Source organism: Mus pahari, chromosome 8, assembly GCF_900095145.1.
Source record: "Mus pahari chromosome 8, PAHARI_EIJ_v1.1, whole genome shotgun sequence".
NCBI classification, from domain to species: domain Eukaryota; kingdom Metazoa; phylum Chordata; class Mammalia; order Rodentia; family Muridae; genus Mus; species Mus pahari.
The window spans coordinates 47,669,525-47,693,288 of NC_034597.1; the positions used below are offsets into that span (position 1 = coordinate 47,669,525).

Here is a 23,764-nt window from a genome sequence, read left to right on the forward strand (position 1 = left end):
GGGAGGGGAGGGAGGAGGGGAGGGAGGAGGGGAGGGAGGAGGGATGTTTTCTGCCTTAGCTACTCATCAGATTGCCAGCCTCTACAACAGCCATCAATATCCCATTCAAAGAATGTTAAGTACTTTTAAAATACAATTTAAATGTAAATTTAAAGGGTTTTAATGAGTAGATTAAACTTAGTACAAGTTTAGAGAATGCTGCTTTCTGCAGCCACTGGGGAGCTAGTGCCAACTGTCATTAAGACCAGAGAAGCAACAGGTCCTTCCAGGAAGGGACTGCATGGAGACACTTATGTGTTGCAGTGTTTGCACCTGCAGGGTGGTGTCCCTCGAGCAACTTTCTCAGTGGCCAGCCTCTCCTCTTGCCTCTCACAGATGTCACCCTGTCCCCATTACTAATGAATTGTTCCGGAGTTCCCCTTTACACTAGTAATGGTATATCACCATTTTCTTGGGAAGAACTTGACTGATTGCCATTGATCACTTTGGTAATACAAGGAATTAACTAGCAGAGCGTGGACATGCTTTTGAGCAGCTGTTTGTATTTCAGGATGTTTTCACTGTAAGTGTTGGAAACTTACCCCCTCGGGCTAAAGTTCTCATCAAAATCACCTACATCACAGAACTCAGCATCCAAAGTCCTGTGGCCATCTTCTTCATCCCTGGCACTGTAGCACCCTGGCAACAGGACAAGGCGTTGAATGAGAACCTTCAGGTGGGTGTGCTTAACATGAGATTTGATGGAAGCCAAGTGGCGAATGTCTTCAGTCCCAGCACTTGGGAGGCTGAGGTGGGCAGATCTCTGTGAGTTCAAGGCCAGCCTGGACTACGTAGTGAGTTCCAGGACAGCCAGGACACCATAGTAAGACTCTGTCCCAAAAAGCCAAAAATAAAATGAAGGGAAGGACGCTGGAGAGATGGCTCAGTGGTTAAGAGCACTTGCTGCTCTTGCAGAGGGCCAGTACCCTCTAACTCCAACTCCAGAAGATTCAACGCCCACTTCTGGTTTGCTCAGGAACTGCACACATGCACCTAGCACACACATACATGCATGCAAAATATCCATCACATAAAATTAAAAAAATAACGAAATCTTTATGGTAATTGTCAGAGGTGACATCAGTTGAATTTTAGAAGTTAATGTCATCTCCTGGCCCAATGCTGTGTGTCTCACTCCTTGGAATCGAGACTGACTGTCTTGATGTTGTCAGCTGTGCCTGGCTGAGATCACCTTAGTACCCTAAAGCTCAGTGGAAATTCTTTTATTCACATACACTTTTCTTCTAACAGGATACAGTGGAGACGATTCGTATAAAGGAAATTGGAGCAGAGCAAAGGTTAGTACCTAGAATATAAATCCTGTGGGTTAACCCCTCCAGTGGACATTGGCTTTATAGCTTAACTTCTCATTTGCAGTTGTTAGAAATGCTGAAGTATAGTTCGGTCCTAGAAAGCTTACTTGTATGCATGCAGCTCTGGCTTTGATTCTCAGGGCTGCAAAGAAGGAAGATTGTTTGAGACAACTACAAGTGGAGATTTAAGACCTTGTACTAATACGACCTCTTCATTGTCCATAGCTTCTCCCTGGCTATGTCCATTGAGATGCCCTACATGATTGAATTCATTTCCAGTGACACACATGAACTGAGACAAAAGGTCAGTGAATCCGCTTGCTTTTCGAAGAGCTCTTAGCTTCCCATTGATTTTATTGTATCAAAACTATGCGCACGTGGTATGAAGGTGAACTAATGTATACTGCACACCAGCTTCAACAAGCAGCAGTCAGTGCCCCTCACTGCTCCACAGGTCAGAGTGCCTGTGTCCACAGGTCAGAGTCCGTGTGTCACCTTGGATGATTGAGTAGTTTCTCTGCTGTTGCCTTGGGGTTTTAAGTAATCATTTTCACTGCCTTGTCTTGATTGGTTTGCTGTTGTAGGGATGGATGTAGCTCAGTTGTGTAGTGTTTGCCCAGCATGTCTGAAGCCCTGGCTTTGGTCCTCATTATTGGAGGAGGAGTAGGTTGACTTTTGGCATCCTGTTTTGATAGGAGTATGTAAAGAGTGTTTAATTAAGCCAATGAAAAGACTTATTTTTATTTTCATGTGAGGAGTATTTGCCTCCATGCATGTAGTTGTACCACCTGTGTGCCTGGTGCCCACTCCGACCCGAAGATAGCATTGGATCCCCTAGAACTGGACTTACAGATAGCTGTGAACCTCCATGTGGGTGCTGGGAACCAAACCCAGGCCCTCTGCAACAGTGGTAATTGCTCTTAATGAGCCATCTTTTCAACACTGATGCTTTAATTTTTAACCTCTATATAGTATTTACTTTAAAAAGTTAGGGTTTCATTGCTGTGAAGAAACACCATGATCAAGGTAACTCTTTTGAGGGACAAGACTTTATTGGGGCTGGCTTACAGGTTCAGATATTCAGTCCATTATCATCAAGGCAGGAGCATGGCAGCATCTAGGCAGGCATGGCACTGGAGGAGCTGAGAATTCTACATCTTGTTCTGAAGGCCAACAGGAGAAGACTGTCTTGTAAGCAGCTAAGAAGAGGGTCTCAAAGCCGACCCATACAGTGACACACTTCCTCCAAAATGGCCACACCTGATAGTGCCACTCCCTGGTCCAAGCACATTTAAACCACCACAGCTGGGGATAGAACCTTGAACTTGATATGTACCCAAGGCTAACCTTGAACTGCTGAGCCTCCTGCATCGGCTTCCCAAAGCTGGAATTGTGTGCCCCTTTGCTGGCCAGTGGTGGTGCACACCTGCGCTCAGAAGGCAGAGGCAGGTGGATCTCAGAGTTCCAGGCCAGCATGGATCTCTGAGTTCCAGGTCTACAGAGTGAGTTCCAGGACAGCCAGGGCTATGTAGAGAAACCTTGCCTGGAAGAAAAAGAAAAAGAGGTAAAAGTGTTGTGTTCCTCCAGGCCTGGCTTGAAATATGATTAATATTTTGTCTTGTTTCCTATGTTCTGTCTCCTGAGTTTCTCTCCCCACACTGGTTCTTTCTGTTTATTATCTCCATAGCTCATTTTATAGGTTTTCTCCCAAATGTCAGAAGTGTGGGTGAATCTTTGTATTCATCCTTCAGATTATGATGCAAGAATACAATCAGTTGGAACCAGGGCGTTTGTGGAAGATGAATGAATGTTAGATGTCGACTTACCTTTCTTTCCCCTAAATGAAGCCACCCTGTACTCTAGGCTTCGTCAGCCTAGAGCTTTCAAGTCTGGGCTCTACTTGGACGAATTTCCTCAGTAATAGAGTGTAGTTTCAAGGTGCGTTTGAAGCAGAGTCTGGAATGGGTGGGGTCTGCAGGATCCTGTTCGGCGGTGAGTGAGGTGGGGGTGGGGCAGATTTTAGCTTGACAGCTCTTTGAGATGATACAGTGCAGTGAAGCAGCACTCTTAGTCTTCAGTGAGACAGCTTAGCGCATACACTTTACTTGGGGTGAGCAAAGGCTGTGAGCATGGGAAGAGGTTTTCCGGGTGAGTGTAAATCACTGGCTGGAGTTTGAATTCCAAGAATCCCAGGTACTAGCTGGGCAGGCTCTTACCCTGAAAGAGGAAGCTGTAGGATTGCCAAGGGCCACAAGATCTTCAGGTGGAAGGTGTTCGTCTCCCCAGAGAAGGTCAGAGGAGGAAGCCCTGTTAGGAAAGGGAGTCCTCCAGTTTGGGCTGAGCTCAGAGGAGCTCTCTGACGTGGTACACTGCCACCTTAAGTGCAGGCTTTCCCAACAATAAAGCTTCCATTTTCTTTAGGGGGAGATGAGGCATAACTGGCAGTTACTGCTTGGTTTTCCTGGGTTGGGAGGCTCCTGGGACCTGAGCATTTGGCACACAATCTGTTCACTTACCTGGTTTCTCAGTTCCTCGGCTCCGCTCTTCAGAGCTAACGAGCACACTGCTGGTGTCTGTCTCACTTGGGGAGCAGTCATTTGGTTGAGTCACCTACAACTTCACAGTTATTCATCCTCCTAAGACATGTTAACAGCTTTCTGTGTTGCTGCTCCCAGTCTGCTTGTGGACCCACGTTGATTCTCTTTCATTGTGAGATCTTAGTTTTCCTCGGCCCTGGAAGTCAGTGCCTGGGTTTAACTGTTTGAGAACAAGTCATCCTCACAATTAGTCCCACAACTCTGTGGCTTAAAATATGAAGCAGTTTTTAATCTCAGGTTGATGTGGCTTGGTTGGGACAAGATGGTCCAGGACCACCTGCCCACACGGGGCTGCTGGCCTGCGTCAGTTTGTATGGCCACTGTGTGCTTGGATAGCCCAGGGACACTCAGGTAGTGAGAAGTTTAGTTTCTTTAAAACAAAGAAATATTGTAAGAGTAGGTTTTTGTTTTAATCCCAGGTGTGTGATGTGGGGCTGCTTGAGACTGTCCATAGCAGCTGACTGTGATTTGCCTCAGGCTCTAGCAGGGGCATGGTTTTGCCAGCTGCAGATAGTTTCTGAGATTATGTGACATTTGGAATTCTAATAACTTTTTAGAGGGGATATAAATGCTAGGGCCCTGAGAGGTTTAGGTTGTTGGCTGTAGGTTATTGGTTGCCATTGGTCTCACGTAAAAAAGAAATACGAAATTAGATATCCTGACAGCAAAGAGAAAACTTGCACCAAGGAACTGCCCCAATCATCAGGAAGCAGACAACAATAGCACCGCTCCTTCCTACCCTGACTTCATTTGGAAATTTCTTTCCCTCTATCCTGCTTCCTCACCTACCTAAAAGTCTCCTACCCAAAGTCTGCTCCATGTTCATGTGGTGGGAGAGCCCCTGTGAGCAGTAAGTCAAGGCCAGCCGTGCGGTACACTGCTGTCTCCTGCTTGCATCACATTTGCCTATGCTATTATCGATCAAAGGAAGTCACATGGTCAGCCCCGTTAGTGAGTTTATATACACCATTCCCAAGTGAGGGGTGCTCCTTAAGTCCCTGCAAAAGGGTTAATGTCCTGGAGCACAGAGCCTTGTGGTCATTTTACAGTGCTGTCGTTGTTATTTTAACTTATCTGCATCTTCAAAAAGTCGTTTTATATTTATGAATACATACTTAAAAACAAAGTGTAATTCCAAAGCATCTCGTGACTGCTAGGTTTTATTATTTCAGGTTCTGCTTATGTAGTATGTTTTGTGCTATTTCCAGATAAATACACAGATCTATAATCTTTAGATACAGAAGTAACTGTCTCAAACTTAACTAGATTTGTAGTATACATCAACTGTAGAGTTTCAGGAAGGTAACCAATATGATAGCAGTCATTCATATTTTTGGATATAGTACTGCAGTGTTGATTCACAATGGAGTTATATAAATAATGCAAGTACCTACCACTCGTCAGGCTAGCACAGACAGACAGACAGACAGACAGGATGCTATTATTCCCTTGTTTACCTCGTTGTGTGCTTGTTTTGGTTGCAGAGCACAGACTGTAAAGCTGTGATTAGCACTGTGGAAGGCAGCTCCTTGGACAGCAGTGGATTTTCTCTCCACATTGGTTTGCGTGATGCATATCTCCCAAGAATGTGGGTTGAAAAACATCCAGAAAAAGAAAGCGAGGTATGTTCCTTCTTACTTGGAGTAGGAAACACTGCCAGATGTGGCAGGTCACTTAGAGAAGCTGAGGCAGGAGAACGACCACTAGTTCAAGGCATGCCTTGGCGACATAGTAAGAAAACACCAGCATACATACATACATACATACATACATACATACACACACACACACACCCACATATACATGAAATAGCTGGGCATAGTTATTGCTAAAGTGTCTCCACTGGCCAGCTTCTAATAATGACACAAAGACTATTTACGAATTCTTTGGCTGAGGCTGGCTGCCTCTCAGCTAGCTCATACAGCTTCAGTGAACCCATTTATTCTAATCTATGTTCTGTCACGTGGCCCATTGCCTCTTATTCAGTACCAGCACCTGTTCCTTCCTCTGTGTTTGGCTGATGAATCTTCCACCTGATTCTTTCCCAGAGTTCCCAGAGGTAAAGTCTGGCCTTTCATTACCTACTTCATTTCCTGTCGGTTCTTAATTAAATCAATCAGAGGTGATGGAGAAAAATGTTTATGAAACACTGAGTCAGGTGATGCTTCACAAAAATAATAATACCAAAGTCTGGATGGCATGCCAATACAGAAATCATTTGAAATAATACAGAGACAACCTTTACACAGTGCACAAGAAGATTATGCCAACACACAGTACCACGTGCCTATCAATCCCTGGCCTTGGGAAGTGGGCAAAGGGAAATCAGGAGTTAATGTTATCCCTACATCAAAATTTAAGACCAACATGGGCTATATAAGAACCTGTCTCAAAAATATAATAATATAATAATAATAGAAAACACTTATCTATTGGGGAAAAAGTATTAATAAATTTGCTATTAAAGTTGAAAGTTCATTTTTTTGAAACAGGGCCTTTCCTTGTAGTTCAGCCTGGTCTCGAACTTTCTTTGTGTCCAACACTGGCCTTGAACTTGTGACCAACCAGGTACTAGAAGTACAGGTATATGCCACACCATTCAGTGTTAGTGGGGGTAGCTCTTGGTCCTTGTTTCCTTGAAGGAAAGAAGACAGTATAATGGTGCACACAACTTAGCCAGTCTGTTTAGCATGCCTAAGCAAAGCAAACACTCCAAAGAGATTGAAGTGGGCCGCCCAGAGGCAAGTAGCCCAGTGCCTTTTTCATGGATTTTCAATGTTTTATGAACATTTACAGAGTGGGGTAAGGTGACCCTTCCCCTCCCAAATCCTGGTAGCTCAGACCTTCCTTTTTTATAACCTAGAAAAGCCCCCAGGTGAGTGTCACAAATCACAGCCTAAGTGTCGCTACGCTGTAAGGAAATCAATCTTTTAAAGACACAGACTGTGCCTTAGTACACACATGTGTGAAAGTGTCCTGGTGCCTTGGTTGCTGATGTAGCAAGAACAACCTGACTGTAGCTTCAAGAGGGCTCACCACAGGGAGCATTTGACATGCCAGGAGGTGCAGCTACCAAGATGTGGCTGAACTGTTCCTCAGTTACCTGGAACCCACACGGTAGAAAGAGAACTGACTTCTGCACTTGTCCTCTGCCCACCACGTGAGCACATGTCATGTACACCCATGACATAATAAATAAAGGCCAGAGAGATTGCCCAGCACGTAAAGGTGCTGGCCTCCGAGCCTGACCACCTGAGTTTAGATCCTTGGAACCTACATGGTGGAAGGAGAAAAATGACTCCTGTAAATTGTCCTCAGACTTCTATGTGTACACAGTGGCATGCGTGCACTCCATACACACACATGCACGCATATACAATAAATAAACAAGCAAGCAAAAATGCAATAAAAATGTTTTTTAAATAGATAAAATTACTTATGGCCATAATATAATTGTGTGTATTTGTAATAAACAATTGCTACTTCATTTACAATTAACCTGAGCCTTGGGACCGTCAGGTGGCTGAGCAGGTAAAAGCAGGCACCCGGAAGCCTGAAGAACCATGGGGTAGAAGAGAACAGACTCCTTCACAGTGTTCTCTCACTCCACACACATGTGACCGTACATACAAGCACACCAAATAAAGAAACAGTAAAGTAATCTAGAAATAAGGGAACTGTAATACAAACAACTGAAGGGGTCGAAGAGGTGGCTCAGTTGTGAAGAACACTGGCTGCTCTTCCAGTGGACCCAGGTTTGATTGACAGCACCCATGTGGTGGCTCACAACTGTTTGTGACTCCAGTTAAGTGGATTTGACATCTCTTTCTGTCTACATGGACACCTGGTATACACATGGTACATAGATAACCATGCAGACAAAATACCCATTCACATAAAAAATAAAATTAAAGCAGTTTAAACTGAAACTTCTGAAATAGCAGAACTATGTTGTGTACTGGTTAATAAACGGTCTATGCATTGTAAGCAGTACAGCATCTGTATTCCTTTTAGAATAGTGTATGATCGAGAGAGATGATTCATACATTCATTATTTATACAAGGTCAGATCCTATGGGTTTGTTTTTTTTTGTTTTTTTTTTTTAAGATAGTCTATATTAGAGGGACCAGGGTCTTGTGAAGCCCAGGCTGGCCTGAAAGTCATTAAACTTCTGACCCTCTTACCTCTACTACCCATGGGTAGGAATCACAGGGAATACCACCTCCAGTTTTATGGAGTGCTGGAGATCACACCAAGGCCTTGGTGTGTTCTAGGCAAACACTCTACCAATGAGCCACACCCCAGGCCCTTGTGTAGACCCCTGATTCTTTGGGAATTTTTCATCCCACATGTTTGCATCTTTATCTCTAACTTTCTACTCTATTTGAATGCTTAGGCTACCCCTCCCAAGCACTTGTCTGTCATTGTATTATTGGAAAAATAATAGCTCAGAGTGGTGGAATATCCCTGTAATCTAGCCCTTTGGAAGAATAGGCAAGAGAACCAGAAGTTCACTGTCACCCTCGGCTATTTAGCAAATTTTAGGTTAGTCTTTGTTACACAATGGAGACTCCATCTCGAAAGAATAAAAAGAAATCTTACCCATTTTGTTTTGGTAGCTTTAGTTTACTAGAAGGTTTTCTTGTGTCTCTGTGTGTGGTGTGTGTGTGTGTGTGTGTGTCTGTCTGTGTGTATATCTATGTGTGTGTGTCTGTGTGCGTGTGTGTCAGTGTGTGTGTCTGTGTGTGTGTGTGTGTGTGTGTATCTGTGTGTATATCTGTGTGTGTGTCTGTGTGTGTGTGTCTGTGTGTGTGTGTGTCTGTGCCATAGAGAGCATGTAAAGATTAGAAGAAGACTTTTGAGAAGGGTTCTCTGCTTCCTTCCCTGTGGCTTTGGAGCCTAAAGCCAGGCCAGGCTTGAATAGAATGTATGTTTACCTGCTGAGCCTCTCACAGGTCCTAGAAGCTTGAATGGAAGGCATTGTTACCACTGAGCCTATCACAGGTCCCAGAAGCTTTTGGCATTGAGAGTATTTTCTCAGGTAAGCTTCCAGAACCTCTGATCCACTGTCTCCTTCCCCCTTTAGGCCTGCATGCTTGTCTTTCAACCGGAGCTTGCGGACCTCCTCCCTGACCTCCGTGGAAAGAATGAAGTGATTCTTTGTCTTGACTGTTCCAGTTCCATGGAGGGTGTGACATTCACACAAGCCAAGCAGGTTGCCCTGTATGCTCTGTCTTTGCTGGGTGAGGAGCAGAAAGTCAACGTTATGCAGTTTGGCACAGGTTAGTGCACTGTCCCCAGTCCCTCAGGGATCTCTTCCTTAACACAAGTGTGTGCTGTGCAGACTGGTGGCCGACAGGGCCTGGCCTCTTCTGTGCAGTTAGAGACACCATATCATAAAGCTCAAGCACAGAACTCCGAAGTCAGTGCCTCTTGGCGAAGATCTGCTTGGACCATTTATAAACGCGGTAGTCTCTTTGGGCAAGTCAGTTTGAGCATTTGGCACCTCTGTTAACTGTTTTGGTTTTGTTTTTTGCCTCGCCTACATGCTGATAGCCCCTACATCATGCAAGGGCAGAGATAATCTGTGCCAAGGATTTTGAGCTTTGCTATACAATAAGTGAGACACAAATGTGACCAATGTAATAATGAACTGAACAAGATACAACAACCTTGGCTTATTTAATAGGAAAGCCCAAAGAGTCAGGACCAACATTTGTAATCAGCCCTGTCATAAATAACATGTCAGAAATGGGCTCAGGCAGCACCAGGCCAGCACTGTTACTAGAAGGTCAATGTCACCTTTCAGGAAGGGAGGGCAGAGACAGCAGAGCTGGGAGTGGTGGCTCAAATCTATGGCTCAGGTTAATGGCTTAACCTCTAAGTAGAAGTTAGATAAAAATGGCTTGAAACAGTTTGGCTATGCCATACTACTTGAATATTGGCTAACGGTATAGGGATTACAAGAATAATCTCAGGGTAACCAGTCATATGGCTAATAGTGCCTTTGGGCCAGGCATGATGGCTTACCTCTGTAATCCCAGCATTACAGAGACTGAGGCAGGAGTGCTAATAAGAGAGCCCGGGCTATATTGTGAATTCCAGGCTAGGCTGAACTACAGAACAAGACCCTGTCTCATAAATAAGGCATCTCAGGCATGAAAGAAGGCACATGGAATAGAGTCAGGGTGGTCCTGCCCTATGAGAATCATCTTCTATGTATCTGTTTCCTTTAACAATGAAGCTGGGTGGTTTTGCCAGGAACATGGGTCATATAGGGATGGCAGACTTTGCTGGGGACTCCGCCCTGCCAGGGCTGAGCTGCCCGTGCCACTGCGGTGACTTAGACCTTGGTTTGCATGGGCAATGCAGAGATCTCTGCGTTGAGCTTGGCTCGGAGCATCTTATATAACACAGATTATAGAATGTACTTGAAATGTGTTTTTGTGTGCCAAAATGTGTATACATGTTTTTTCTGAAAAGGAAGCATACACACTAATACATAGCACTGCTATGGTAGAAACAATAGTATACAGTAGCCTTGGTATTCACTAGTGGTCAGTCTGTGGGTGTTTAATGGCAATATATCACACCTTCTTATTGCACAGGTTACAAGGAACTGTTTTCATATCCTAAGTGCATCACGGACAATAAAATGGCCACAGAGTTCATTATGGTAAGAGAGCTGTCCTCCCCTCCTGAGTCTCTTCGAGGCTTGAGTGGTTGGTCCAGGACCTGGTCCTCGAATGTTCTGTACACAGGTGGATGCAAGGGAACTTTTCTACAGATGCATGAGATAAACCTACTTGTAAGGAGGAAGGTCTCTGGTCCACACCTGCAGAGGTCCGTTTGTAGTTGCTTAGCCTTCTGGCTTTGGTCCTTTGGCAGCACAGCATACTATAGCAGAGGGAAGAGGGTCATTCGCCCGAGGGCTCGGAGGCAAAGGAAGGCAGCAAGGAGCCAGGGGTCCAGTATCCCCTTCTGTAAGGGCACACAGCCCCAATCTGAATCCTAGTATACTAGGTCCCATCAACTTCCAGTAGCAGCGACAGGCAGGTATAAAGCCTTTATGCGGTGGGAGATGTCAGTTATCTGAACCACAATGGTGGCCTGTGAGGGTGATGGTGAGGATGAGGGTGATGGTGGAGATAGTGGTAGGATGATGGTGAGGATGAGGGTGGGGATGCTGATGGTGGGGATGATGGTGATGGTAGTGGTAGTGAAGATGGGGGTGATGGTGATGATAATGGTGGTGATGATGGTTCTGAGCATGATGGTGATGGTAATGATGGTGATAGTAGGGATGATGGTGCTGGTGAGGATGAGGATGATATGACCTTGCTTTAATTGGAAGTTAACAACAGTGAAAACAGAAAAGTCAAACCTGTAAACTCAGCATTCAGTGGGTAGAGGCAGGAGGATCAGGAGTTCAGGAACAAGAAGGTCAGCTACCTAGTAAGTTTGAGGCCAGCCCAAACAGTGTCTGTCTCAAAAAAACTAGGAAAGTGGCTGGTGAGATGGCTCAGTGAATAAAGGCAGTGGCTGAGTCCCACTCTGGGACCCACGAGAAGGAGAAAACTGGTTTATGCAAGTTGTCACATGCCCTCCACACATGCACCATGGCATCTGTGGGCCTCCCCCCAACCACACACATGCATATACATACATACACACATACACATACATGCAAACATGTACACACACACACCACATGCACACACACACACACACATACACACACGCACCAATCAATATTATAAAAAAATTAAAGACCAGGAAGAGAATCACCTGCGTTCCTGCCATCCACTATGACTCCATAAGCATTTTAAGCATTTTGGAAGTTTTCTTCTGTCCATTGTTTTAAATGAACAAGCTGAAGATGGCCCATCATATCCCCCAGGCCAGCAGAGCCGTGGGTGCTCTGATGGTGTGTTTCTTTGCACAGACGTTTAGTTCCTTGAAAACTGGTTTTAAGTGTTCAGTGGTAATAATACAATTGCTGTGGGGCACAGGACAAACTAAAAGGCTATAAGCATCATTGTTCCATGCATGTATAGAATTTGTATGACCACACTATATCTCCGGGTTCTCCTTAGGAGACATGCTTGCTTCAGTGAATGATGAATTCCTGTCCACAGTGACAGAGAGGCTGGAAGTAATAAACCGATATTTTAAAGGATTTACCAATAAACTTGCTAGTTATATAAGGTTACACAGACAGAACTTAGCTAAGGGAGCCTTGCCTCCAATTCACCTGGAGATAAATAATGCACTAGCCAGTCTTATTAGGAGTGGTAGGGACATAACAGCAGAGCTGGCTTCTGATGTTATCAAGCTTACCGGGGATATGTTCCCGTTAATCTTTGTTACCAAGACCGCCATCCATTTTCCCGTTTCCCACATCAAAAAGGGCATCAGTCTGCCAGCCAGGCAGGATGACCCTGGCTAATGACCCTAAAAGAACAACGCCGATCCAATTCAAAATAACTGGGACAATAGTTTTGCTGTGTAAATCTCCCACTCATCAAAATGGCTAAGCTTCCATTCCTGTCTCTCTAAACATGTTTAATTGCTTGGAGTATAACTTGGAACTGGGCCCTAACAGAGATTTACAGATGATAGCATATGTAGAATGTTATAGCTCAAAATCTATCAAAGCTGTAAAGATTTCTGTTCAGGACCAGTTTTTCTTTGGGCATTTGCCAGACCAGATCTACAGTGTTATTAAAAAGCTGTGCTTTGAGGGTTGAAAGGAGCCTTAATGTGTCATAACAGCTGGGGTGTAGAGCGTATCATGTTCAGCCACAGTTAATGATGGATGTACCTTAAGATTGTGACACTTGATCTCCTGCAGTCTGCAGCACCTTCCATGGGGAACACAGACTTCTGGAAAGTTCTCCGCTATTTAAGTCTCCTGTACCCTTCAGAAGGTTTACGGAACATTCTCCTCATATCTGATGGGCACCTCCAGAGTGAGAGTCTGACACTGCAGCTTGTGAAAAGAAATATCCAGCACACCAGAGTGTTTACTTGTGCTGTTGGGTAAGTTTCAGAGATCTGGTCACCATAGTGACCAAGGCAGCTGGTGGATAAGTCTTTAGTTTGTCTGGGAACTTCGCAAGCTTGAAAGCTGGTATGAAAACATGAAGTCTGTATGCTGCAGAGGAGCTGAGCTCTTGGCTTGGGACCATACTGCCAGGGGCTCACAACCACAGGGACCTTGGGCAGGCTGTTTCATTTGTAAAACAGGACTTCCTGGGACTGTTATTTAGTATAACAGTTTAGATGACTAGCTTGTCCTGAGCAGCCTGGTACAGCTCCCTGGGGCTGATTTGCACATGTGCATGGTTGGCAATGTCTGCCCTTGGGCCTGCACCTGCCTCACACCTGCCTCACACCTGCCTCACACCTGCCTCTCACCTACCTCACGCCTGCCTCTCACCTACCTCACACCTGCCTCTCACCTGCCTCACACCTGCCTCTCACCTGCCTCACACCTGCCTCACACCTGCCTCTTACCTGCCTCACACCTGCCTCACACCTGCCTCTCACCTGCCTTCTTCCTCTCCTGTGCTGTCAGTTTTCTCCATTTGCACCTTTGAAGCCCTGAGGTCACAGTCTTTCCTCACCTTGTTGGATTGTAGTTGGCATCTGTGTAAGGAAAAGGCTCTCACAGAATCCCTACCTGGTGCCTGGCCTTAAAGCCCAGAGATTCTTCCTGCACAGCTGCCTCTCCTGGACACCAGCTGTCCCTGTTCTGAGGCGGGATGTGAGGCAGATTAGTGAGGTGGTTTGTAGACTGCTGTGCTGTCCTCACAAGTGAGCCCTAACTACAAGCTCTGGGCTTTTAGGGTCCAGAATATCCATGATTCCTTCCCAGTCATTCCATCCTTGCCTCTTCATAGTCTCTGAAGGCACTCTATGGCTACTGATGATAAAAGCGGAACTGGGTGCTCCAACAACTCTCCATGCCTCCGTTTAGTTTTTCCCCTTTGTATCAGTTGTTTTGGTTTAAGACAAGGTCTCACTCAGTAGCCCAGACTAGCCAGGCGATTATTATGCAGACCAGGCTGGCCTGAATCTTGAGATCCTCTTGCCTCTTGAAGGCTAGAATGACAGGCAAATGCCTGCGTGCCTGGCTAGGCTAATGTTTTGTGACAAGGTCTCTGACCTTCCTGCCTTTACCTTCCAAGTGTGGAATTACCAATGTATACTGGCACACCTGTCTGGTCAGTACTGGGATTGAACCCAGGACCTTGTGCATGCTAGGCAAACATGCTACAGAGTGAGCTACATCCTAGCTCTTTAGGCGACTATCTTTATCAAGTATCATTCTGATATCTTTGAAGTTTTTTGTTTTGTTCACAGTCTGGTTTGTTTAAGAAAGGTCTTTGTGTAGCCCAGGCTGGCCTTAAATGTAACCAAGGACATGCTGGTCTCCTGCCTGCATCTAATATCTGCGCCACCAAGTACCGTGCCACCAAGTCCTGCACCTTTTGCTGTTGCCATTCCTGTTGTTGTTTGTGTGTTTGTTTGTTTGTTTTAAGTGTGGAAGTACTTGGTTTTATTTATTTATTTCTTTTACTTTATTTTATTTCTTTTTCAAGACTGGGTTTCTCTGTATATCCCTGGCTGTCCTGGGTCTCACTGTGTAGACCAGGCTGGCCTTGAATTTAGAGATCTGCCTGTCTCTGCCTCCCAAATTCTGGGGTTAAAGGAGTGTGCCACCAACTGCCTGATTTTATTTACTTATTGTTTAATATTTCTGCTACAGAGATCTCTGCAAACACCCTGGCCAGAAAGAGTGTCATTTGTGTGAGGCAGGAAAATCTGCTTCAACACAACTCGGTAGCCAGTGTTGGTCTGAAACATCAGAGTCTGAAACAGGAAGTTTATTTTAAGCATATTTAAGCACAATACATTTTTGCAGGGTGGGGGAGTTTCCTGGTGTAACACAATCCTGTGTGTACTATAAAACTTAAGGCATAATTACATCGAAGCTCTCGCATGTTATCTTAAGGGCTTGCGGAGCCATTGTGGCCACCATCATACAGATGCACAGAGGTCACCAGACTACTAGCATCTCCATTCCCAGCCTTCTGGACAGAAAACTGGCTGTACATCTCTTCCTCTGAAGAGACAACGCTGCATGTTTAACAGTCCTGGGTTTCCTAATGCTTATCTGCACAAGGACTTTGTGCCCTCTACATTTTGCCAATGCTCTATTGACTCAAGAGCACCACTTGCCGTGGGTGTGCCCAACCAGGAGCTACACCCTAGCACATTTAACCAGTTTACCTCAGGAACAGAAAAGCAAATTCTTAACTCATCTTTCTTGACATTGTTAACATCTATTTAGCAACTATATCTAGAATGTCTTGAAAATTACTGGGCACAAACTTATAATCTCAGCTCCTGACAGGATGAAGTAAGAAACTAAAAGCTCAAAGCCAGCACAGGCTACTAAGTAAGACCAGTCCAAAGACTAATGCAACTGAGCCTGCCACAATGATGCATACCTATAAGAGGTGCAAAGATTGTCCCAAGTTCAAGAATAGCTTGGTATCAGAGTGAGACTCTTGTTTGGTTTTGTTTTGCTTTGTTTTCTTTTGTTTTTCAAGACAGGGTTTCTCTGTGTAGCCCTGGCGGTCCTGGAACCCACTCTGTAGACCAGGCTGGTCTCAAACTCAGAAATCTGCCTGCCTCTGCCTCCCAAGTGCTGGGATTAAAGGCGTGTGCCACCATGCCCAGCTTAGAGTGAGACAGAGAGGGGGGGGAGGGGAGGGGAGAGGAGAGGAGAGGAGAGGAGGGAAATGGAAGAGAAACGGAAGAGAAGGGAAGAGAAACGGAAGAGAAGAGAAACAAAGAGAAGAGAAAAGAAAAGAAAATGAGGCAGAGGCAGGAGATCTCTGTGAGTTCGAGGCCAGTCTGGTCTAGAGTGTGTTCTAGGACAGCCAGGGCTACATAGAGAAACCCTGTCTGAAAAAAAAATTGCTTTTAATTAAAATGTGTGAAATGTGATCAGTTCCACAGCAAATCGTCACCTCTTAAGGACCTTGTCTCAGTATGGCGCTGGAGTGTTTGAATATTTTAACTCAAAATCTAAGCACAGTTGGAAAAAACAGGTATGTGAGTTTCTTTTTTAAACATCTTACCAATACTCATTTGTTTACATGTGGAAATCCTATCTCCTTACAAGTCAGTAGCAACTTCTATCTTCTGTGAATAGACAAGACTGACAAGGAAGCCAACACTTTTGAAACATTTTCTTTAATAGTTAGAAAGGCTAACCCGGACATAGTAGTACATTTCTGTATTCTCAGCACCTCTCTTCCCTCTGCCCCACGGCACCTGGATTACAGACGTGACCACACCCCATGCTAGTTCTTCATTGTGATAAGATGCACACAAGATTTACAGTTCCAAAGTTGTCTTAGTCACATTCCCAACAGGAAGTATAATAATGTGATATAAATTAAATATAATAGCAACTCTGTATTGCCTCCTGCCTTCAGTGCTGGACAATATCTATTCTATTTCTAGTCTTTATAAGTTTGCCTTTTCCAGATACTTCTAGATAGAGGCATAAAACATTTGCCCTTTTGTGTCTGGCTTATTGACTTAGCATAATAGTCACAAGACTTATCAGTGTGGTGTGTTGTTGACAGAATGCCTTTTCATTTTAAGGCCAAGTATTTTATTATTTTTTAATTGTGTTTTGAAGAAAGGGATCTCATGTAACCCCGGCTGAGCTGAGGATGGGCTTGATCTCTTGATCCCACCGCCTCTATTAATCCAAGTGTTGAGATAACAGGTGTATGCCACAATGCCCATCTTAGGGATGAAAAATAGTGTATCCAATATTCATATATGGTTATTCTATCACAAATAAAGTAGGTGATAAAGAGAGAGATAGAGAGACAGAGAGAGGTGCAGACACCTCGTTATATTTGTTAACCTATCAATAAACTTGGCCTACCCCACCACAAACCACTGTGATGTTGCTTGCATGAATGCTGGCTCACAGTCTCTGTCAAGCCTTTCCATTTGCTCAACTCTGGGTTTGCACTCAAGTGGAATTCTGTTTTCCGTGGCAGCTGCACATTTCCCACTCCAGCTGGCAAGGATCCAGAGCTGCCCAGCTTGTGTGGCAAGCACTTCCACTGTTGTGCCATCTCCACAAGCTGAAATAGAAAAACTTAAGTATATTTATTCAAGCTGACGGCACCTTTAATCTCAGCACTCGAGAGGCAGAGGCAAGCAGATCACTATAAGTTTGAGACCTGCCTGGTCTACAAAGCAAGTTCCAAGCTAGCCAAGACTATATATTAAGACCTTGTCTCAAAATAAAATATCCCCACCCTCACCCCTGGAAAAATGCCACATTTTATAGGAAGGAAAAACAACCTATAAAATCCTCAAAGACACAATGTAAGCTTCTTCATGTTAACTATTTCTGTGCTTTGTTGACTTTATGGTGCTAGAGATTGAAGCCATACCACTGTTTACACAGGGCAAGCACTCAAGTGGCCTACCAACTGAAGTGTATCCCTGGTTGACTTTTTGTTTGGTTGGTTTTAGATGTTAACATTGAAGGGGAAGTATTTTCGCTTGTATTATAGATAGAAGCCCAAATGACCAGGACACGTTCCCCAAGTTGCCGCTCTGTCTCTGTCAAATGGCAGCAGCTTAGCAGAGATGCCCCCGAGCCCCTGCAGGCCCCGGCGTGGGTCCCCTCCTTGTTCCACAATGATCGACTCCTGGTCTACGGCTTCATTCCTCATTGCACACAAGTAAGAGGAGCAGAGTTCCTTACACTGTGGGAAAGATGTGGACTCTGCTGTTGCTCTTCCCCTCACCCCCCACCCCTGTCCCTCCTCTTGGCATTGTGGTTGCCCTCTGGGTATCTGGCTGGGGAAGCTCTTGATTTCTCTTGGGAGGGGAGGGTGTCACTAGAAGGGTGGCAGTTACACTAACACACACTGAGAGCAGAAACACTAACAGAACATGTGTCTTTCTCCGGCTTCAGGCAACTCTGCAAGCATTCATCGAAGAGAAAGAGTTTTGCACAATGGTGTCAACTACAGAGCTTCAGAAGACAACTGGGACTGTAAGAGTCACATCTTAAACTGCTGGGCTGCGGGCAGAGCTCTGGGAAGCGCTCGCCAAGCAGGGAGGGCTCTTCCACTTCCGGGCATTCACAAGCTTAGGCTATGGACAGGAAGTTAGAATTGTCAGTTTTCACTTGTAAGTTCCATGTACTTCCTGTGTTGTACTGTGCTGATATGTCAGCATACATATGGAGAGTGGTCAGGAGGTTATCTGTGCAACTGGCATGGGGACACATTCCTGTAAAGGGGTCTTCATCTGGGAGTCCTGGATCTATCCATAGTAAGACTAGCTTGCAAGTAAACATGTTTCCTTGTAATTGTGTACACAGACTTATGACCCCAGCGCCTGAGAGGCAGAGGCATTAGGATTGGGAATTTGAGGCCATCCTTGGCTACAAAGCCTGTTTGAGGCCAGCCTAGGCTACATGGACCTTTGCTCAAAACAAAATGTGATTGTTTGGTTTCTATTGAAGCATTCCTCCTGCCTCAGCTTCTTGAGTGCTGCTACTACATTCATGCACTACCACATCCCGACACTGTCTCACAAAAGTTGTCACAGACCCCCTGGGTAAGGGCAGAGCACCATAAAACTCCCCGGTTCAAATGCCAATGGCAAATGTTGTACTTCATGGTACCTGCTTGTCCAGTGTGTCCGAATTGGAGAGGAGTTGAAGGTTCCCTAAATCCTTTCTCAGAACTCAGGGAACAGTTCATGTACTGTTGTTGATTATTATTACAGTGAAGGTCCAAATTACAATTCAAAGATCTTTTTTTCTAAAAGTTTTTAAATTTTTTAATCTTTTGAGAATTTCACATGAGTACTGTATTTACATAATTTCTATTCCTCTGTCCCTCTCCAACTCAATACTCTCTCCAGAGTTCATGACCTCTTCTGTAATTATTCTCTCTCTCTCCCCTCCCCACCCCCACACACACTTGGGGTGGGGGTGCATGCACACATGTGCGCGCTCACACACACATAGACTATTGAGTCCATTAGCATTGCATTTATGTGCACATGCTTGGGGCTGACCACGTGGAACTGAATAATCTGTGAGGTGACTCATCCCTAGACAAGACTAATTGTCTCTTTCTCAGCAGCCATTGATTACCCATAGGCTTTCATCTAGGTGTGGTGGTGGTGTCATATCGTCTTGTATAGACAGCCATATTACTGAGATCTCATGGCTGCAGCTTCCCTGTAGTTTCTAAAAGATGCTCTCTAACAGCAGGCATCCTGCTCCTCTCGCTCCTATAGTCTTTCCACTCCCTCTCCCATGGTGTTCCCTGAGCCTTAGGTGTAGAAGTTCTGTTGTAGACTGTACTGGTTAGTTTTGGCCAACTAGACACAAACTAGAGTCACCTGTGGAAGGGACTCTCAACTGAAGGATTGCAACCATCAGATTGGCCTGTGGAAATGTGTGTGCATCATTTGCTTGATTAATTTTGGGGGGAAGGAGAGGGGAGGCATTTTCACTGTGGGAACTGGACCAGAGATATAGAAAGGTAGCTTAGCAAGCCAGAAGACACAAGCCAGTCAGCATCATTCCTCCCTGGTCTGTACTTCAGTTCCTGCCTCCGGGTTTCTGCCTTGGCTTCCCTTGGTCACAGGCTGTAACCAGAAAGCCAAATAAATCCCTTGCTTCCCAAGTTTCTTTTGGTCAGTGTTTTATAACAGCAATGAAAAAGCAAGCTAGGTGCCAACCAGGCACCGCACAGCCACTTACTCTTAGGTTTCGGCCAGTTAGAGATCTGTCTACTGCAAAAAGAAGCCTCTATGGTGAAGGGTGGGAGCTATACTTATCTGTGGGTACAGAGCTGGGTGTTTAAATACAGTTAGGAATTGGATTACTGTAGGAATGGCAGTAACTGGCTCTCTTCCATGGCCTTCTTTAGGTTTTGAAGTCTTTAGTGTAGAGGACTTTCACCTCCTTGGTTAGGTTAAATCCCTGTAGTTTTCTTTGTTGACAAAATGATGAGTGGGCATTTTTTTATGAGTTCTCTCGGCTTGCTCATATGTAGAAAGGCAACTGGTTTTTGTCAGTTGATTTTGTGTCCTCCCACTTTTCTGAACTGACCGGAAGCTTCCTCTCTGGGGACTTGCTCATATAATATCAGAAGCACCACGCAAACTGCCAAGGGAGAGAAGCCATAGTCTAGCCAGCGTTTAGAGCTCTTCCTTGGCTTTGCTTTCATTTCCACAATCACTTCCTAGAACCATGAAGAGCATACACTTAGCCTGGGGCAAACTGTGCATGCAATCCTAAATAACAGTTAAGTTATTCTTCTGGGCATGGGCAGAGAGCCAGAGACTACTTTCTCAGGAGGACCAGCTGGCCTCACTGTGTAGCCAAGGACCTTGACCTCCTGCATCTATCTCTTAAGTGCCGGGGATTCAGGGGTAGGCAATTATGCCCAGCTTCTTTTGATTTTTTTTTTTGACTTTTTTTAAATTGAGGATTTTGTATATGAAGATACATTTTGATCAAATCCAACCCTTTCCACACTTCACACCACCACTTTCCCTGTCAAGGTCATGTGCTCTTTTTTAAACCCATGAGTCCATTTGGTGCTGTCTGCATGTACATCAGTATAGGATCATCTACTGGGGCATGAGCAGCTCACAGGGCAATATCCCTGAAGAAAACTGGCTCTTCTGCCTTCAGTAGCCATCACTTGCCAACAACTCCTCAGCTAGGGGGCAGGCATTCCTGCGCTGGTCCCTCACCCATGCTGGTATTTTGGCCAGCTTGACCTTGTGGGTCTTGTGTATGCAGTCAGAGCTGCTTGTATGCCATGTCCCTGTCCTGTCCCCAAAGCACTGATTCACACCAGCCCCTCACTACCTCTGCCTGCGGCAATCTTGCTGTCCTCTCTTCTGGGGTGATCTCTATGGATCTATGTTTTTAATCTTTGCATTTTTATTACATTTATTTACTCTGTGTGTGTGTGTGTGTGTGTGTGTGTGTGTGTGCATGCCACAACATTAGTGTGGCATTCAGAGGACAACTTGTGAAAATCAGTTCTCTCCTTCCACCATGTGGGTCCCAGGGATTGCACTCAGGTCCCCAGGCTTGGCCACAGGATCCTCTACCCATTGAGTCAGTTCACACAGTTCAGTGTGTTTATCATATCAGCCTAGTAAACTTCACAGTGTACCATAAGCCCTATGATCTCATTTACTTTTTTTTTAAGTGGGGGGGGTGATAAACAAACAATGCACAATAAATAAATTAATAAGTTGATTGCTTTTAAGAATACTGTCGCGCCTTGGGCATTCTTTTCCCTTCTCTGGAAGTTGAGGGGCTAAGACCGTCTGCTTAGCTTTGGATATACTGGAGCTTGGATATTCTTGACTACATAAGTTCAGCCTAAGTTAGGAAACTGTATCTCATTTTTTAAAAAATTTTTCTCCCTTGATGTTTTCAACACTTTGAACAATGTAATCCCAAGAGGCACCAAAATTCTGTGTACAGCTCTGGCTCCAACAGCTAACCGTAGCTCTTTCTGTGGAGAACCTCACATCCATGTGCTCTACTGTCCCTTCTTCTTGAAGTTTGGCTCCCTTCTTCTTGAAGTTTGGCTTTCTTTTATTTTGTCTTGCTCTATTTTATACAGAACCTCATGTATCCAAGGCTAGCCTAGAACTTGATTTGTAACTGAGGTTGGCTCTGAATTTCTGATCCTCCTGCCTCTGTCTCTGAAATGATGGGATTACAAGCATGCATGGCCACACCTGGAAATGGTGCACTTCTTAAATGACATGTTTATTCCTTTTAATTTGTGTGTTTGCATGTAGACACGAATGCCACAGTGCACTTGGTCAGAGAGACTTGAAGGTTCTCTCCTTCTACCTTGCAGGTTCTGGAATCAAACTCAGGTTGGCAGCCTTGGGGGGCAAGGACCACCCACTGAGTCATCTTGTCAGCTTTCAGTGCCATTACTAATGGTGAAATTGTAAAACTTAGACTTATTGAGATCAGACATTGGCATTCAAGTCGGTATGACCGGCATGGTGTAAGATAGTCCACTCAAGCTTGCTGCAATGGCTCATGCCTGTAATCTCAGCACACAGAAGGCAGAGGCAGCAGAATCATTATGTTCAAGCAGCCTATATAGGGTAGGGAGCTGAGGGCATGGTTCAGTGGGTAAAAGTGCTTATTTTACCATGCAAACCTAACAACCTCAGTCTGGATCCCTAGAGCACATAATAGAGGCAGACAGAATAGTGCGCGTGTCTGTGAGCCCAGCAGAGCGCTGAAGGAGCGGGGTAGAAGGCAGGACACTCTCTGGAAGCCTGCTGGTCCTAGCCTGGCTAACGCAGGAGCAAAGAAGCCCAGTCTGAACTATGGTCAGAGGGCAAGAACGCTGTGCTTTGACCTCCATGCATACACTTTTAGCATGTCTGTGCCCCACACATGAGCAAACACACACATGCACCCACATGTCTCTCACACACATGTAAAGCCAACATAATTCTTTTCCCTCTTTGCTACTTAAACACAGATGATTCACAAGCTGGCAGCCCGGGCGCTAATCAGAGATTATGAAGACGGCCTTCTCCACGACAATGAAACCAACCACGAGGTCTGTCCTCCTAGTAAAAGCCAGTATGCATTGTGCTATGTTACTCCTAGATCGATTTACTCATAGGAATATAAAGTAGTATAACTGAATAAGAAGAATGTGATGTCGGGGCATCCATCAGCATCTGCAGTGCCAGTCCCGGGGTGTGGGTGCTCAGTGGCTGTTTGCTGAGTTCATTAGCGAAAGAACCAATGATAGTGACTGTCTGAGACTTCTGTGATCTTACTCCCATGAGAATAGCCTAGAGCAGGGCTCAGAGGATGCTCGAGGAGTGCCGAGAATAACTTCTCATCTCCTGCGCTGTAACTCAGCAGCTCGGGGACAGGATGGTGGTAAGATGCCTCAGGACACTAGGCAGACTGACACTAGACTTGTTCTCTCCTTGATGGACAGAGGAGGGTCCTGGCAGAGGGACCATCTTGGTCAGCTACTGTGACAGGCAGGCCATGTACTTCAGTGAGGTTTGAGCATTGGTGTTCAATGCCATGCCTGGAAAGGATGCCAGGGTACCATGTAGGGCTCAATGGCTGTCATAACAGGTAGCACCCATGGCCCTGTGCTTTCCCTGCTTGTGAACCACTGGATTAGCCTCTCTGTGAACCCTTTGACATGAGGCCCATTTAAAGCCTAGTGCATCTGACTAGCTGTGCCTTAAATAATCCTAAACAAGTAAAGATACCTGTACAATTCCTCAACTTCACAGTGGGAGCCATAGATGTTGAGAGAAAGAGGAGTCTCATAGCCTGCGAGAGCACTCTGGAAGCTGCTATAAGGCTGTATACTATATAACTGTATACAGAGGGCTGTATAACTAAATTGCTTCTATGATTCAGCTAAGCGAGCCATCTCAAGTCACAGGAAACACATGTGACCTACCTGTGATACTTAGACAGGACTCCTGACTCAGTGTCTACTTTGAAATACCCATTATGGAGTTATTTACCTGAGGCAGGAGGGACAGCTGAGTTGGTAGAGGGCTTGCGCAGCATGCACAGGCTCTGAGTTCAGTATCCGCATGCACAGGCTCTGAGTTCAGTATCCGCATGCACAGGCTCTGAGTTCAGTATCCGCATGCACAAGGCTCTGAGTTCAGTATCCGCATGCACAGGCTCTGAG

At 45.2% G+C, this 23,764-nt stretch overlaps 1 protein-coding gene across 2 annotated transcripts in view; it reads left to right on the plus strand.

Moving 5' to 3' along the window:
* Parp4 (poly(ADP-ribose) polymerase family member 4) overlaps window positions 1-23,764 on the plus strand; it is a 72,117-nt gene that overhangs the window by 40,865 nt on the left and 7,488 nt on the right. The window contains exons 18-28 of one of the 2 annotated variants that reach the window (XM_029541818.1): window positions 551-715; window positions 1,291-1,337; window positions 1,578-1,656; window positions 5,434-5,571; window positions 9,037-9,232; window positions 10,559-10,626; window positions 12,805-12,992; window positions 15,976-16,075; window positions 17,573-17,743; window positions 17,980-18,060; window positions 22,568-22,648. In XM_029541818.1, the coding sequence (XP_029397678.1) occupies window positions 551-715; window positions 1,291-1,337; window positions 1,578-1,656; window positions 5,434-5,571; window positions 9,037-9,232; window positions 10,559-10,626; window positions 12,805-12,992; window positions 15,976-16,075; window positions 17,573-17,743; window positions 17,980-18,060; window positions 22,568-22,648 (1,314 nt within the window). Of the gene's footprint in view, window positions 1-550; window positions 716-1,290; window positions 1,338-1,577; window positions 1,657-5,433; window positions 5,572-9,036; window positions 9,233-10,558; window positions 10,627-12,804; window positions 12,993-15,975; window positions 16,076-17,572; window positions 17,744-17,979; window positions 18,079-22,567; window positions 22,649-23,764 lie in introns of those variants that run through there. The other variant, XM_029541819.1, reaches the window with a different exon arrangement.